Here is a 16,016-nt window from a genome sequence, read left to right as displayed (position 1 = left end):
TAGTTTATAATCTTCCAAGTGATATAGGATCCTCTGAGTGAATCTAACTCAACTATTGTTTTTTGTGAAGCATATGTAACCTTTGTACCAAATTCTCTATTTTCTGCATTCCCAACCCCAAGGTGTAAATTACTGAGAGAAGTAGATCTTTAAACTCACCCTGATCACCACTTGATTTCAGATGCTTTTTATAACCAGCATTTTTTTTAAACAAATACACTTTTTATACTTACCTTTCACCAACGGTTCTACTATCTCTGCCTCTTTTGCATTCTCCTGGCTGTATGTATGTCATCACAAATAGAGATGATGGAGAGAAATGTATCCGAAAATGATCCATTCTATTTGTATCTGTCTCTAGGGGGGCAGATCTTTCCGCTCTAGTGCGTGAAGCTTCAGTTTGTGCCTTGAGACAGGAAATGGCCCTACAGAATGGCAAGAGCAAGAAAGGTAAGACAGGCATATAAAGTCTAAATGGAACAGTGGGAAGATGATTAAGTGGTGAAAGTAGTTAAACTAGTTAAAGGTCATAAACGTAATCTGCTTGAACTCTTGGAGGATACTGGGCCAACCAAAACTAGGAAGAAAGGTTTCTGTTGAGAAAATATATAAACGTAATCCTTAGGAGGCATTGCTTTTAAGAGATTGTGGTGAATACAATAGGTGTACTAGTATGGATTTCCTGTAAAGATGTTGAAGTTAAATTTATTAGAAACTGGGCTTTTGCTTAAAAAGTTAAGTAGTATTAGAAGTTCAAATTTGGGAACGGAGTTGCAGGTCTAATTTTCAAATATTTATTGTAATCAATCTGTCTAAGGTACTTTGTAAAATTGTCTGGTCACTTGCATGCAGGATTATCCATTTTGAGAGAGCAGATGTGGTACTTGCACATGCAAATTGCACACATGTAATTGTGAATACTTGAGCCAGAAATTGTTTGATCTTGGGAGAAGACACAGGGCCGGTGCTACCATTAAGGCAAACTAGGCGGTTGCCTAGGGCGCCAAGATTTGGGGGCACCAAAAAGCGGTGCCCCCAATTTTTTTTTACAGCGTTCCTGGGCTTGGCTGCCGGCGGCACGCTGACACATGCGGCTCAGACTCCCTCTCCCAGCGCAGCGGCCGCTCCACTTCTCCTGCCTCCCAGGCTTGCGGCACCAATCAGCTGTTTGGCGCCGCAAGCCTGGGAGGGGAGGAGAATTAGAGCGGGGGCGGCGTGCTTGGGGAGGAGGCGGAGCAGAGGTGAGCTGGGGTGGGGAGCTGCCACGGGGGGGGGCGCCTCAGGGCGGGGGGGGAAGCTGCCGCAGGGGGGGGCGCCTCAGGGTGGAGGGGGTGCGGGGAGCTGCTGCAAGGCTGGGGGGGGGGGCAAGGTGGAAGTTTCGTCTAGGGCGCGAAACTTCCTTGCACCGGCCCTGAGAAGACGAGTGTCCTTTCTGGGCTGAGGAAAATATTTTTGATTACTATGCTTTTCCCAGCGAATGGATGTGTTTGTGTGGGACACTGTGTTTTAACCTCCCTCTGTGCAAAACCCAATTCAATGACATGCTGTGTGCTCTCAAATAAAATTGACATGAGGAGCAGAAGACCTTTCATCTCTCACTGGTTCTGGCCAAATAAAAGTTTAAATTTTTCAGAATACAAATAATACTAAATAATACAAATACTAAAGGGACACCATCAATTGGAATTCTGGTCTTTTTCAAAAGTGAGTTAAGTTGTTGCAAGTACTACATCTGCCCATAAGTCCCTCTACCAATTTTTGTGGCTTTAAAATCACATTGTCCTATTTTAAAATAATGTTTTTCTCTCTCTTCTTGCTGTACAGTCCCACACAAACAGGGAAAACTAATTGGACTGAACAGGGAAACTTAAATTCATTATATATAAAGTGCTGTGAAATGCACAAAGTAAAAATGGAGGTTTTTTTCCCTCTAATTTCTTTGTTATAATTACCTTGTATTACTTGTAATAGCAATAGGGTCATACAAATTGAAATGGAATTCTGACTGTCTTCAAGCCATTTTGGATCCACAGAGCCTTTGGCTTGCTTCCTGCACTATGCAACTCTAGTTGTTCAGTATATAGTCTGGGATTGTGTGAAAGCATTTTTAAGCCTTTTTGGAAGATCTTAGTTCCAAAGACCTAAAATAACCTGTAATTTCTGGAGTTTTTAGGGGCAGGTAGAATACATCTTTGAGGATAACTTCACATTTGGAATGAAAAATTCCCTATGTGGTCACTATGGGTACGTCTACACTACCCGCTGAATCGGCGGGTAGCGATCGATCTATCGGGGATCAATTTATCGTGTGTAGTGTAGACGCAATAAATCGATCCCCGATCGCTCTCCCGTCGACTGCTGAACTCCAGCTCAGCGAGAGGCGGAAGCAAAGTCGACGGGGGAGCGGCGGCTGTTGATCCCGCGCCGCGAGGACGCGAAGTAAGTGATTCTAAGTCGATCTAAGATACGTCAACTTCAGCTACGCTATTCTCGTAGCTGAAGTTGCGTATCTTAGATCCATTTCCCCCCCCCCCCCCCCCCCCAGTGTAGACCAGGCCTATCTGACAACCATACTGTGGTTTCAATGGCTATGAATTGTGGCATTTTTCTAATCTAATTTCTGTCTAGCCCCACTCACCTTCTGTCATACTAAGTTAATAGAACTGCATGTTAGTATTTCTCTTAAAGATTGTGCTCTAAGGGGATTTTATATTTGAGAATACTGAGGTTTTACACTGTTAACACACGGTTAATTGTATGTTAACATACTATATTGTAGGAAGCACTTCTGCGTTATGAACTTCATAGCGGCTTTTAAAAAATGTATGGCCTGCCAAAGAGTTTTAGTGGATTTTGTGGCCCTTTGCTACCTTAAAGTTGCCCATCCCTGCCTTGGTCTTATAGAGCTCTTCATCAGTAGATCTCAAAGTACTTTAAAAAGGGAGGTGTAAAGTACTTCCACATACATCCCCTTTGAGCCCCTTGCACAGGAGCCCAATAGAGATCCAGTCTTTGCACCAGGGAGTTTGACTGCTTGAGGCTAGGTCCCATTGCCCTCTTCAGAAGGAAAGCAGAATGGCTCACATACCTTCTGCACTGGTCAGCCAAGCAGGCCTCCCCTGAGAAGGAGCGCATGCTATGTCCTGTAAAAGGGTGTAGCAGTAGCTGTGCTTCCAGATGTATTGGGGCTGCAAAGGTTGTGCACCCATGCTTGAATGCTGAGCCTTAAAGGCAAATCCAGCCTTTATTTGATTTAATTTCAAGATCTAATTGAAAATGGATTTGTCCTGTCTACCTGTTTTGGGTGGGAGGAAATCGTTTGGGGGGGAGGGATGGCAGGAGGGAGATCTGTCCCCAGTGTTCTCTGTCCTTCATTAACCTGTATGCTGTGAAAGAGAATAAGGTAACACTTATGCTTTAGCATTTCTTAAATATTTCTCTTGCTCTTTAAATAAATAAAAATAAAATAATGATCTGTGTGGCTAGCGATAAGCAATGGAGAAGAAATTTCTTTCTTGTTGGCATATCATCTTGACATTTCTTACTTTCTGTCTCCAGTGACACATTAACTTCAACGATAAAATAAATCTACACACATAACTATTCAGTTTAAATGGGTAGGTCTGATTTTGTCTGATTGCATCATGATAATCTTGGTGACAATAAATCAGGTCTCCCTAGCTCAGACACAAACTCTTTTCTCCCCTGCCTTTCACAGTGAAATCTTGGCAAGGACAATAATTCTCCAGTACCTATCAAATCAAGGATGGTATATTTCCCATGGAGTTTACATGCAAGATTAGATAATTGTTTGAATGTGGGCCAGATACCATAGTGATGAGTAGTATAAAAATATAGTAGGGTCTATTGGGACCTTCAACTGCTTAATGATGACTGTGGGAAAACAGATACTTTTTAAAAAAGTTAAAAACAAAATGAAACTGTCCTGGTTTACCTTTTTTGTTCTAACGTTGTAAGGACAATCTCAGATTAGTCATTACTAAACTCCTTAAGTCCCTCCCCAAGTGACTTAAGATAAACCCCAAAAGGGCCTCTTATACTGAAATAAGAATGTCTGCATGGGAAGGTTTATACCAGTATAACTATATCCGTTTAAATTCATGCCTTAGCTTATACCATTTTAACTTTCCTTCGATTATAAAATCATCAGGGCGAAGAAAGTCTTTTACTATGTTTTTGTACAGCACAATTGGGCCACAGTCCTAACTGGTGTCTAGCCAGTAGTGTACTCTCTTACCATTTTTATTGTTTGCATTAAAGTATTCACATTTTTTTTTTTGTCTCTTGTTTTCCCAGTTTTGGATTTAGGCCTCTCTTTATCTCTGACTGTAGACAAGGGCATGTATCAAACAGTGCAGCTGCCATCTGTTATATGTCTGCTAGATGTAGGTAGTCGTTTTTGCTGGACCTCAGGTTTACTCAAGTATTTCTCTGATCCAGGAATTGTATGGGAGGCCAGGCTATTATTATAGGTTCAGTGCCTCTTCCAAGCTTTACTAGCTAGAGAGAGCATTCAGATCAAACCCGGAGCTCTGTCCCACTATTGAGCATATACAGATAACTGAGCCATTATCTATCTGATGTGTGGCCTACCATCTCCAGGTCACAGGTATGACTCCATTCTGGGTCAGTTAGGGACCAGAAGTCATTGCTGTCCAAGTGCTATTTTGGTGGCTTTTCCTAAATGAATCTGATTTTTATTGCCCTCCTTAGCAAGCAAGTGTCCACATTGTAGAGGGACCACCATGACGATTGGCCCCTTTGGGAATCTCTGCATAAAGATCATGAATTAAATAGGCTGTGGAAACAGAAATACTCTCCTCCCTCAGATGCTTTGTCTACATTAGGGGATTTAAAAAATCCCACTATTGCTATAATGCGGTGCAGTTAGTAAGTGGAAAATTTTGTTGTTTGTTTTAATGAATGTAGATGAAGCCCTAGGGGTGATTTCTCCAGTTCAAAGTAAAAATATCAGTTTCTAGTGTTGTAAAACCTTAGTTGACCACTTTTTAAGATACTAATCTGATTATCCGTATTTCTAGCATTTTACTTATTTTTTAAAGCTATTATAGGTGCCTATCAAATCCTCCTGCTGCTGTCATTAAGATAGTCTTGATTGCAAAGATAGATCCTGAAACCCATTGAAAGGGAATTCTGGCCTATTGAACTGTTGAAAACACTATTCTGTGAGCCAAAGTAACATTTGGGTCACAATAACACAGTAAACTGGAGATGTTTATACTATTCCTTGTTGGACTTGTGGACCTGATGTGGCTTAGAATTCATTCAGCATGAAATGCTCACAGATCTCTTGATAATTCATAGTGTGTTCCCCGTCACACTCTTTGAGTCAGTCACAGGGAGTTTCCAGAAGAGAGGGGGAGGTGGAGGAATGCTGAGCTAGATTTTATTGTAGCTTTCTGGAAGAGAAATCGTTGTTACCTGAGCCCATCTGTGTGGAATCTTGCTCTGGTGATGGCTATAGTTTTAACCAGCATTTTTTACTGCCGTACATTAAATAAACCCACAATGGTTAAATATGCTCATGAGAAGTCCTGGATTGACAGGACTAGATGTTCAAGTTCTCTGTTTTACACACACACACACACACACACACACACACACACACACACACACACACACACACACACACACACACACACTCTACAGCATGAAAAGTGGTAGTGCAAGCTAGTGAAACTGAAAGTGTCTTAATGAAATACATATAAAGCAATCACCAAAACGTTTTTTAAAAACATATTCTGCTACATTCAGCACGTCTGATGTGAAGCTTACCTATGTGCATGAGAGTTGTTGTTGTTGTACTAAATCTATGTACCAATTTGATCCTGTAGTCGATTAAATCCACATATATTGTAAGCTGTTTTCTAGTGAGAGCTGGACAATGCACATTTCTTTTCCATTCGTTTGGAATGAAATTCAGTTTCCCAATACACCTGTTATCTCAAATGCTGTGTTCAAGAATCATTAAAGCTAATGATTTATTCATGTAATTACTGGATGGAAGTGCTGGAAAAAGAAACAGTCTGACATGCATACAGATTATGCAAGTTTGGGTAATGGGTGATGACATGGGTAAGCAGTTGCCTGGGTTCTGGAGAGTGCCAAACAATGTCAATATGGTGCTGGGGTGAGCTGAACTGCCTGGGGGTCATGTAGAATACTTGGGATGATGTTGAAAGTTTTTTTTTCTAAATGTAAAAATAAATAAATAAAAACAATGTGTGTATAATATGTAATGTGGTGAGAGCGTAGGACTGAAAATGAGGAGCCCTTACTTCTGAAGCTAGCCCTGTCATAGATTTCCTGTTTGATCTTTAGCAAGTCAGGGTCTGACCACACTATGCTCCTGTGGCATAGACGCTTGCTACAGCAACGGAAGGGTTTTGTCCCTCAGTACAGTTAATCCATCCCCTCGAAAGGCTGTAGTTCAGTCGAAGAAAGAATTCTTCCAGCAACCTAGTGGTGTGTATACTGGGACTTAGATCAGCTTAACTAGGTGTCTCAGGGGTATGAAGTTTTCACACCCAGGAGTCAGGTATCTAGGATGACTTAAGTTTTAGCTGTAGACCAGGGCTCACTTGTTATTTGTTTTCAGAAGTGTTGAGCACCTTGAATTCTAGCTGAATTTGATGGGAGCTACAATTACTTTGAAAATCAAGCCCTTAATCTATAGTTGCAAACACTGATACCTAAAACAACCCTATGAGGTAAATAGGTATTATACCCATTTTGCAGATGGTGTAACTGATGTACAGAGGGTAAGGGACTTGCTCAAGATCACAGAGTCTGCATTAGACATGATATTGAAATTCAGGAGTTCATCAAGCCTGTGGCTCAGATCTCAGCCAGTTGCGCAGAGTAGACAAAGCAGTTAGTGAAATGCAAAGACTTGAGATATTTTCACTAATGGCAGTCTGGGAGTTATTTGGAAAGCAGTGTGTGTTTTATATACTGAATTGGGGTAAATCATAGTCATTAAGTCCATTGTATGGTGGTCTTTTTAAGGAGAAATCAAGATTAGCCGAAAATACTTTGAAGAAGCCTTTAAGAAAGTGAAATCATCTATATCAAGAAAGGTAAGAAAAGCTATAAAATTGTGGGTCGGTGAATATTGTTTAACATCACACAAAGCAAGTTGAGGCTAGGAAGTGAAGAATTCTATAGTTACTGGAAACTGGTGGGAAGAACTGAGGACAACATATATTTACTGTATTTGAATCTGTGTTCAGGACATCTGTGTTAACACTCTAAAAGATCCCATGGCACTTTTCATGAATGGACTCAAGCATCTAGGGCCTCTGTTTTAAGTCTCATCCAGGAAGATTATTGCCCTTCCAGCATCACAATGATGATGGGGGAGTTCAGTGCTGGCTCAGGGAAATGTACCTTAACATAATTTTCTGCCGCATCCTGGATTTTTTCAAAAACGTTTCCGATCCAAGAACTGACACTAAAGATACTGTTAAGCTTGTGAGATCTGATGAGATCACAGCCCATGATGTTGTGGCTGCATTATGCTTTGCTTCCACCATGCATGAACCTACTGAATGGGGGGGGAGGGAGAAGCTTAGTTCAGCTTAATATATAAAGATAACATCTTTGTCTTGAGATGAGCTGTATTAAGAAAAAGCAATTTCTTTTTTTCTTCTTCCTGATTATCAGCCTTTTCATGCTTTTATAAGTCAACATATAAGTTGATCATATGTTTGGAAGGTCAAATCATGAACCATTCTCTTTTTGATGAATGGCCAGTAAATTTGTTAAGTATTTACTATCATTACTTCTCAACATTAATTTCATGCATGTGACCAGAGGAGAAATCTTTAGAATTTAGACAGTAGCTTTATTGCTTTAGGGCCCTTCTCATGGAAAGGTTCCACGTGTCTGCTGGCTTGGAAAAGTTCCACGTGTCTGCTGGCTTTATGGACTTTAGTCGTGAAGCATTGAAATCACTTTCACTACAGTATGAACATGAGCTAAAAATAAATTAGCCAGTTCTTCTACTTTCTTCAAACTCAAAATGTGCTGGGCGTAAAATGATTAGATAAATATCCTTAATAACCTCATGGTCACTGATATCCCTTTCCTGGTGGATATTATCTCAAAGAAAAAATGTCATTATTTTCAGCTATGAATTTCGGTAGTCAATATATGTATTAACCTGTGGAACTCCTTGATGTAGAATAATATGGAAGTAAATGGCTTGAGTAAGACTTTAAAAAATTGGTACTTGTAAGAATAAGACCAGTAACTGCAGTTACACTGCCTAGGCTAAAGTGACATGTATTATGAATCCTCATGCTTTTGAAGCAGAGGAGTTGTGTGGCAGACTTGTGCAGGGTAGATTTACACCCCAGCTTGCTACAAACTAAGTGTTAATATAGACAAGCCTTATTTCGTTAGAGCTGGTTAGGAATTTTTTGACTAAGCATTTTTTGTGCTGGAAAATACTGAGTCATCAAAACGAAGACATTTCACAAGAATGTATCAGCTTTGATGAAACTTTCATCCTGGACCTAAGAAACCCTCCCAAAGTTGTTTCTGGTTCCAGAGAGACACCTGCCCCAGAATAGCCAATAGCCTATTGATTAGGGCACTCACCTGGAATGTGGGAGACCCAGGTTCCAAGTCCCTTCTCCAGTTCTCCCTCAGTCTCTCCTGTTGGTGCTGTTTTACTTTGTATAAATAATTAAATATTCATTGAAGCTGGGACTTGGAACCTGGATCTCTCACATCCCAGGTAGGTGCCCTAACCAACTGGTTACTGGCTATTCTGGGGAGAGGGACTGGAATCAATCTGTCACTCTGTTGCACACGCTCATTTTTTGTGAAAAACATTTGAAAGGGTCCTTGGTTTCATCCTAATGCAGAATGGGAACATCTCTGTAAAACAGCATTTAGAGAATGGCAGAACTGACTTTGTGCTTAGCCTCTGGATGCACCTAGCATATCTGTACTGATTTAAAATCATTATTTTAGACTGCAAATAGTACTTTAACAGATTTGACAGGTTATTAACACTTGTAAACAGTACCTTTTATCCCAGAGTTTTTAAATGTGGGAGCTAAGTTTACTCTTCTCCATTCCCTCTACTTTTTCCTCACTTCCTGCTCCAGCACTCTTTCCTTCCTCAGCTCAGTAAACGAGGCTGCTCTCCTCCTCAGTCCTGCTTAAAGCTGCTTAATTATGGTTTAGACTTCCACCTTTAAATCATACTAGTTGAAAATAAAATATTTTCTATATACACTAAGGGGATAAACTTCAAATAGCTGAATTAGGCTGAAGGTTAGTTCGTAAATTAGAAAACCCTCTTTAACATGGCACGATGGCAGTAGGAGTCCCATTCTTGCAGCAGAAAACTGGGAAATATATTGGAGATGGTAATGCTAATTAAAAAAAAAAGTTCTGTTTCTAGCTAGGACATGTATGAATGTTATCTTATAGCTTTGTTCCTTCCTGAAGTTCACTTGGGCTGTTAGCCAACAAATCCTCTGAAAAGACAGTATCGGTGTGAATGCTCCTTTTCCTTTTAGTGTGGGGGATGGGTCAGCACAAGAGATTCCGGCAAGAAGAAATGTTGTGCTGTGCTTTCTGTTGCCTTTATCTAAACACTTTCTATGCTGCAGAAGCTCTGAGAAGTGCTCTCCAAAGGCAAGAATTCAAGTGGTTGGAGAAGTACATATTTGACCAAGCAATATGTAGGACAATTGCCTACTTGTTACACTGGTAAAGTCTGGAATGGGATTATTTTGGCTAGTTGCTGTGCAACCACAGATAAAGTGAAGTGATGCTGTAGTAGAGTTACATAATTCAATAAAACAACTGCTGAATTGTTCACAGTTTAGGGCACCTGATCTCTGGTGGCTGAGGGTGTTTTGGAGTGCAAAGTGCATTTTGAACCTTCATTCCTCACCCCATTCCACCTGCTGCTCCCACTCAGCCAGATAAGTCTGATCTGGCAAATAATATAGACATTAGCTGCATCACCCCCATCCTGCACCATCTTGTGGAAGAAGACCAGGAATAAGAGCCGTCTATGTGAGAAAAATAACAGTTTAGCTTAATTAAGCTGTAATTTAAATCAGATTTCATTAAACCAGGGCAAAAGCCTGTGTGCATGGTCTCTGTCATTTCAGTTTAGGATTGGTTTATTTTGGTTTAGGATTGGGAATAGGCATAAACTAAACCAAAATAAATTGCTCTTAAAGCAAAATAAGACACTATCTGCACAGGGCTTTGCACCAGTTTAACTAAACTGGTTCAAAAGTCACACCTTAAATTTAAACCAGTGCAGTTCTGTGCATAGACATGGTCTCAGACAAGCATGGCAGTGTCTTATACTTTTTATAGAAGAACTCTGCCAACACAGAGTCTTCTGTTAATAATTACAGATTGTTGGTGACTTGTCTTAAGTGAATCCCATAAAAGAGATACTCTTTAGCCTCCAATTGGTTTTTCTTTTGTAAACATTTTAGCCAAATATTAGCTACCAGGCACAGAGATCATTTCTGTTTAGTTTTCCTAGTGGAAAATGTGTGTAAAGTCACCTTTAAATATAGCATGCATTCTTGCTGTGCTGAAGTATCTTTTCTTTTTCCCCACCTAACTTGGCATCGTTAGGATCAAGCAATGTATGATGAGCTGCGTCAGTCGCTGAGCAGATGATAGAGTTGGCCAACTCCTGAAAGAGACCATCATTCTGCTTTGTTGAAGAGGCTCATAATGGTAGTGTCTGATCTCCTCAAACCCAGCTGGAACAGAAGTTGACCATGGTTTCATTTGACTTTTTACTAAGTGCTGCATCTGAAGATATCTGCCGTATTTTAATTACCACTCTGACAATGGTTAAGTTGGGATTGTTAAACAGAGTAAAATGTAAGATGGAGACTTTCTAGTTCTGCTGATCACCAACCCTCTGATTTTAAAACTACACTTTTTAGGCATAGAGGAACAATTTCTAAAATTCAATGCTCTGTTAACTCATGAACTATTTAACAAGCAGAGAAGCTATAATGAGCACCCCTTCAAAACCTTAGACTTTTCAAACAATTCATTTTCGATTGTACATGAAAAGTGCATCTTCTCAGAAGATGAGCTCTATTATTCAGAGCAGTCCATTCTGTGAGGAGAGACCGAGGTAAGTGGGCTGAGAAGATGTTGAGCCACATGCTATTGCATCATTTTTAACCCCACCCTTCCCAAATTTGAGGCTAATCTGTTTTGATGGGTGTGTGCCATCATAACTGAGAACCCTTGAGAACCTCCCTTTCATCTTATTAAAAGGAACTCCTCAGACTGAAAGATGGTTAATTTTAAAGGTTCATGCAAAGGATTAAGAAATGGAAGTTTGCAGCCCCCTGCTATAGTGTGTGTGGGGAGGGCTCCACCTTAAAAGAGCAATAATTTTACTCTCTCAAATGCTCTTACAAGCTGGGTTCATGTACCTCTGAACAAGGAGAGGAGGAATTGTGACATCAGAAATAGAGGCAAAAAGTGGAAGATGCTATGCCTTATTGTTACCATCTCTGTTCATGATTTTGAATCACTCTTAATTTAGCATTTTCTGACAAATCCTCTGAAGTAGAATTTTCTCATTGCTATAACATGGGCCAAGCAAGATGTCTCAGCTGAAATTATCTCAATAGTTTTCTCAAAAATGTGTATCGTTTAAAGAACTTTGCTATATGTGTTTACTGTATGTTTCTAAGAGGATCTTAGCTTATTAAAGCAAACTTTTTAAAAAGCCAACTTTTTCAAACTGCTCTTTGGTCTGTTCACGTTCCTTAGCTTGCACATTATATCAGCATAGTCAGTTTCATTTTTCCTTATAATCCCGTTGGGTTCTTGGTGCTGCAATGTTTGGTTTTTAAACACTCCAGGGAGATAAGAGCTGTGTTTTATAAGCCTTTCTTTTCCAGGCTGAGCTAAGCTATTTGCTGTGCTCCTGCAGTGAAGCTGTACTCCAGAAAGCTGACTGCTTTCTATGGAAACAGAGGCTCATAACTTCCCTTCCTGTAGGATCAAGTTGAAACAAGTATAAGAGGGAGTATTCATTTGAGTAGCTAATGTGGGAAGGCTTGTCTACACAGAGAAACTCAGGAAAGTTAAGATGAATTTACTAAAGGTGCGAAACTAATACAGATATGGGCTTGTCTACACAGCACATTGCTGTGCAGCAAGCCAGGATGTTGAGTGCCAGGGCCATACTCCAGGACAGGGGTAGCCAACCTGAGCCTGAGAAGGAACCAGAATTTACCAATGTACCTTGCGAAAGTGCCACAGTAATACGTCAGCAGCCCCACATCAGCTCTCCCCCACACTCCCAGCATCTACCAACCACTGGCAGCCCCGCCGATCAGCGCCTCCCCCTTCCTCCCGATCAGCTGTTGCGTGGTATGCAGGAGACTCTGGGAGGGAGGTGGAAGGAGCGAGGGCATGGCAGGCCCAGAAGAGGGGGTGGGAAGGGGTTGAGCAGTAAGCACCCCCTGGCACATTGGAAAGATTGCACCTGTAGCTCCAGCCCCGGAGTCGGTGCCTGTACAAGGAGCCACATATTAACTTCTGAAGAGCCACATGTGACTCCGGAGTCACTGGTTGGCCACGCCTGCTTCAGGACTTTCACTGTGGTGTAGCAGTGTCCACATGGGATATTACTGTGCAGCAAGCAGTGCACTATAGACTCACACCCTGGTTTGCTGCACAGTAACTTTCCAATATCAGAGGGGTAGCCGTGTTAGTCTGAATCTGTAAAAAGCAACAGGGTCCTGTGGCACCTTTAAGACTAACAGAAGTATTGGAGCATTCCATGTATGCATGGGCTAAACTAAGGGAGGATTAAGCTACAACCAGCTAAGGCCACTTTACTTCTGAAGCAGTGTGTCCACTCAGGTTTAATGCACTTTAATTTCTACACATTAACATTTTTTGCAGTATTGTAGCCAAGTTGGTCCTAGGTTATTAGAGAGACAAGGTGGGTGAGGTAATATCTTTTATGGGACCAACTTCTGTTGGTGAAAGAGACGAACTTTTGAGCTACACAGAGCTCTTCTTTAGGTCTGATTAAAAAATATATATATTACCTCACCCATCTTGTGTCTCTAATATCCTTGTCTCACTCAACTTCTCAGCTGTAGCTGATTCATTGTAACTTTCCTGAGTGTCCTCTTGTAGACAAGCCCCTAGATACTAAGGGATTACTGAAAACTAAAAGGATATTGATTTTTACATAACAAAACTGCTCTCTTCTACTTTTTGAAAAATCCCCTTTTTAAAAGGGAGACATTTTTGCTCAGAAGGAGAAATATTTGAAGCAAACATCTTTCCAATTATTGTCCTTGAACAATGTCACTTTTAAAAAATGCTCTCCTCTCCCTTTGCCTGAGCAGTTATCGCTGCTAAATCAGATGCATGGTAAGGGAATTAGGTGACTATGGCTCACACAGTAAATATAAATGCTTTTCTGATCATTACTTACCAAAACACTGAATCCTAAAACAGTAAATATTTCCAAACGAGAAGCTGTAAAACTGTTTTTATTAAACATCTCATAAGCCTTTCCCTTGCACAACTGATAGCACATTATGGGTGCTCTGTTTTCCCAACCACCTCAGGAAGAGCAGAAGGAGAGGGGGGAGCTATAAGGAAACAGTGACTCCGAATTTGGCAGATGTGCTCCTTTCTGATTGAAAGTCAGAATGCCCGTTAGCTCCAAGTTGTCTGCACAGGAAGCAGTATTGGCTCTGTCAGTGTAACCTTGCAGGAAACAGGAGCAAAACAGGCAGCTCTGAAACATCTGGTTACAGTATTATGGGAAAGAGTTGATTGCTTGAGACCAGCAGTTGCTGAGTACTGCTTGCAAAGAAAGTGCATGCCAGTGTTGGCTGTGAAGGTATTAATGACACTACCCACTTCACTTTTTGGCTATAAAAAGAGAGAATGCAAAACAACTTTGGCAGTGACTTTACTTTCATTCATTTCTGTAATAAGCAATGAATGTATCCTACTGTATAAATGAATTAAAAGTAGCCAAACCATTTTTTTTAAATTGTCCCTCTGTCACTCCCAAATTCCTATTTATTGCTGGAGCTAAGGCTCAAAGATGAAAATGCAAATGGCACCCTATCATTGAGTTGAATTTATTATTCTAAACTTAGTGTTTATAGTCCTCCTTTCAAAGGCTTACTGCATACAGCTATTTTATCCTACACATTGGGAACTAATCTCCACAATTAAGAACGAACATGCATTCAACTAGTAATACCATTTTTGTGGCATAAGTGAATCACCAGATGTTTATACCTACTCTAAATTGTCTCTTCCTAAATGTGAACTAACCCACCAGACTAGGTTTCTTTATAGGTGTGAAATTGTAATTTTAAATATTCTGACTTGAAAAGTAATGACTCTCTACCTGTGCTGAGTTTAATCAATGATAGTTATGTATCTGGAGCTACATGTTGCTGTATCCCTCTCTTGTGAAATCTACACTGACACACTCATTCTACCTAGGCTGTGGCCAACGTAAGTGGCAAATCACAACATGCATTGATCTCAGAGCTAGGAAAGTTAGTTATATAAGCTAGCTCAGTCACTCAAATCCCATGTGCTTGGCAGGGGTAAAATAAATCATGCACACTCCCTCCTGGATCTAGAGTAACTTTTAATTTTACTAGGGTTTGAAATGTTTACATGGCATCCGGTACCATGAAGTCCAGAACTTCTAGCTAAAGCAAAAATTAGCTAAGCTCATATGTCCTTCCCTCTTTTTGCTATTTAAAATACTCAAATGAACAGCTCTGTCTTTTCAACTTGAAATAACTTTTGTAATATTTTCTTCTTGGGCGTGGTGCACTGCGAAGGCAAAACCTACTGCCAAATTTGAATCTAATTCATATTAGACTTTAGAGCAATGGTCACCAACTGGTCAATCGCAATCAACTGGTTGAGCCTAGAGGATCTCCCAGTCAATCACTATCTCTGCAGCGCAGTGTGGCTGCTGCTAAGGCAGACTCCCTACCCCGGCCCCACGCCACTCCTGGAAGCAGCCAGCGTGACCCCAGGGGTGGGGGGTCAGGGGTCTCCCTCTGCGCACTCCTCCTGCCTTCAAGCACCACCCCCTCAGCTCCCATTGGCCAGGAGAGCTGTGGGGGCGGTGCTTGCAGAGAGGGACAGTATGCAGAGCCGCGTGCCCCCCCCCCGCTCCTCCCCCAGGGGCCGCAGGGACGCATTGGCCCCTTCTGGGAGCAGTGTGGGGCCCGGGGTAGGCAGAGGCCTGCCTTAGCCTCGCTGTGCCTGCCGCTGACCAGGAGCCAATGGAGGTAAGTGCTGCCCGGTGGGAGGCCGCACCCTAACCCCCAGCCCTGAGCCCCCTCCTGGAGCCAGCACCCCATGCCCCTTTCTGCACCCCATACCCTCTCCTGTACTCCAACCCCCTGCCCCAGCCCTGACCCCCCTCCGGCACCCCAACACTCTGCCCCAGCCTGGAGCCCTCTCCTGCACCCAAACTCCCTCCCAGAGCCTGCACCCTGCACCCCCTTTTGCACCCCAACACTGCCCCAGTCCTAACCCCCCTCCCAGAGCCAGTACCCTGTACTGGTTGTTTTTGCTCTGCAGTTGCCAAAATACAACACAACTGTTTTTGTCAGTACATTCAGAAACTGACAGTAGATACCTGGGGGTTGGCAAATGCCTGTTAAATATCTTCATTACCCCTTGAATGGCTCTTTAACAGTTTCAGTGTTTCAGAGTAGCAGCCATGTTAGTCTGTATCCGCAAAAAGAACAGGAGTACTTGTTTCACTATGTTAGATGTCCAATCGCCACCAACCTTCTTGGTGAAAACTGAGACTAACAAATTTATTAGAGCATAAGCTTTCGTGGGCTACAGCCCACTTCTTCGGATGCATATAGAGTGGAACATGCTAATAGGTCTGGCAGGCTGGAGACTTTTTCTCTTAACTACTAGATCCCCTT

The 16,016-nt window shown here is 41.7% G+C and overlaps 1 protein-coding gene across 2 annotated transcripts in view; it reads left to right on the top strand.

Annotated features, from left to right (window-relative positions):
* Window positions 1–11,752, top strand: part of NVL (nuclear VCP like) — a 63,817-nt gene extending 52,065 nt beyond the window's left edge. For both annotated transcript variants that reach the window (XM_065400758.1, XM_065400757.1), the window contains exons 21-23: window positions 362–450; window positions 7,051–7,121; window positions 10,666–11,752. In XM_065400758.1, coding sequence (XP_065256830.1) covers window positions 362–450; window positions 7,051–7,121; window positions 10,666–10,710 — 205 coding nt within the window. In that variant the 3' untranslated portion in view covers window positions 10,711–11,752. The remainder of the gene's footprint in view (window positions 1–361; window positions 451–7,050; window positions 7,122–10,665) is intronic.
* The last annotated feature ends 4,264 nt before the right edge of the window (window positions 11,753–16,016 follow it).

Source organism: Emys orbicularis, chromosome 3 (assembly GCF_028017835.1).
Source record: "Emys orbicularis isolate rEmyOrb1 chromosome 3, rEmyOrb1.hap1, whole genome shotgun sequence".
In the NCBI taxonomy this organism is placed as follows: Eukaryota; Metazoa; Chordata; order Testudines; family Emydidae; genus Emys; species Emys orbicularis.
This window is presented reverse-complemented; position numbering and strand designations above follow the sequence as displayed.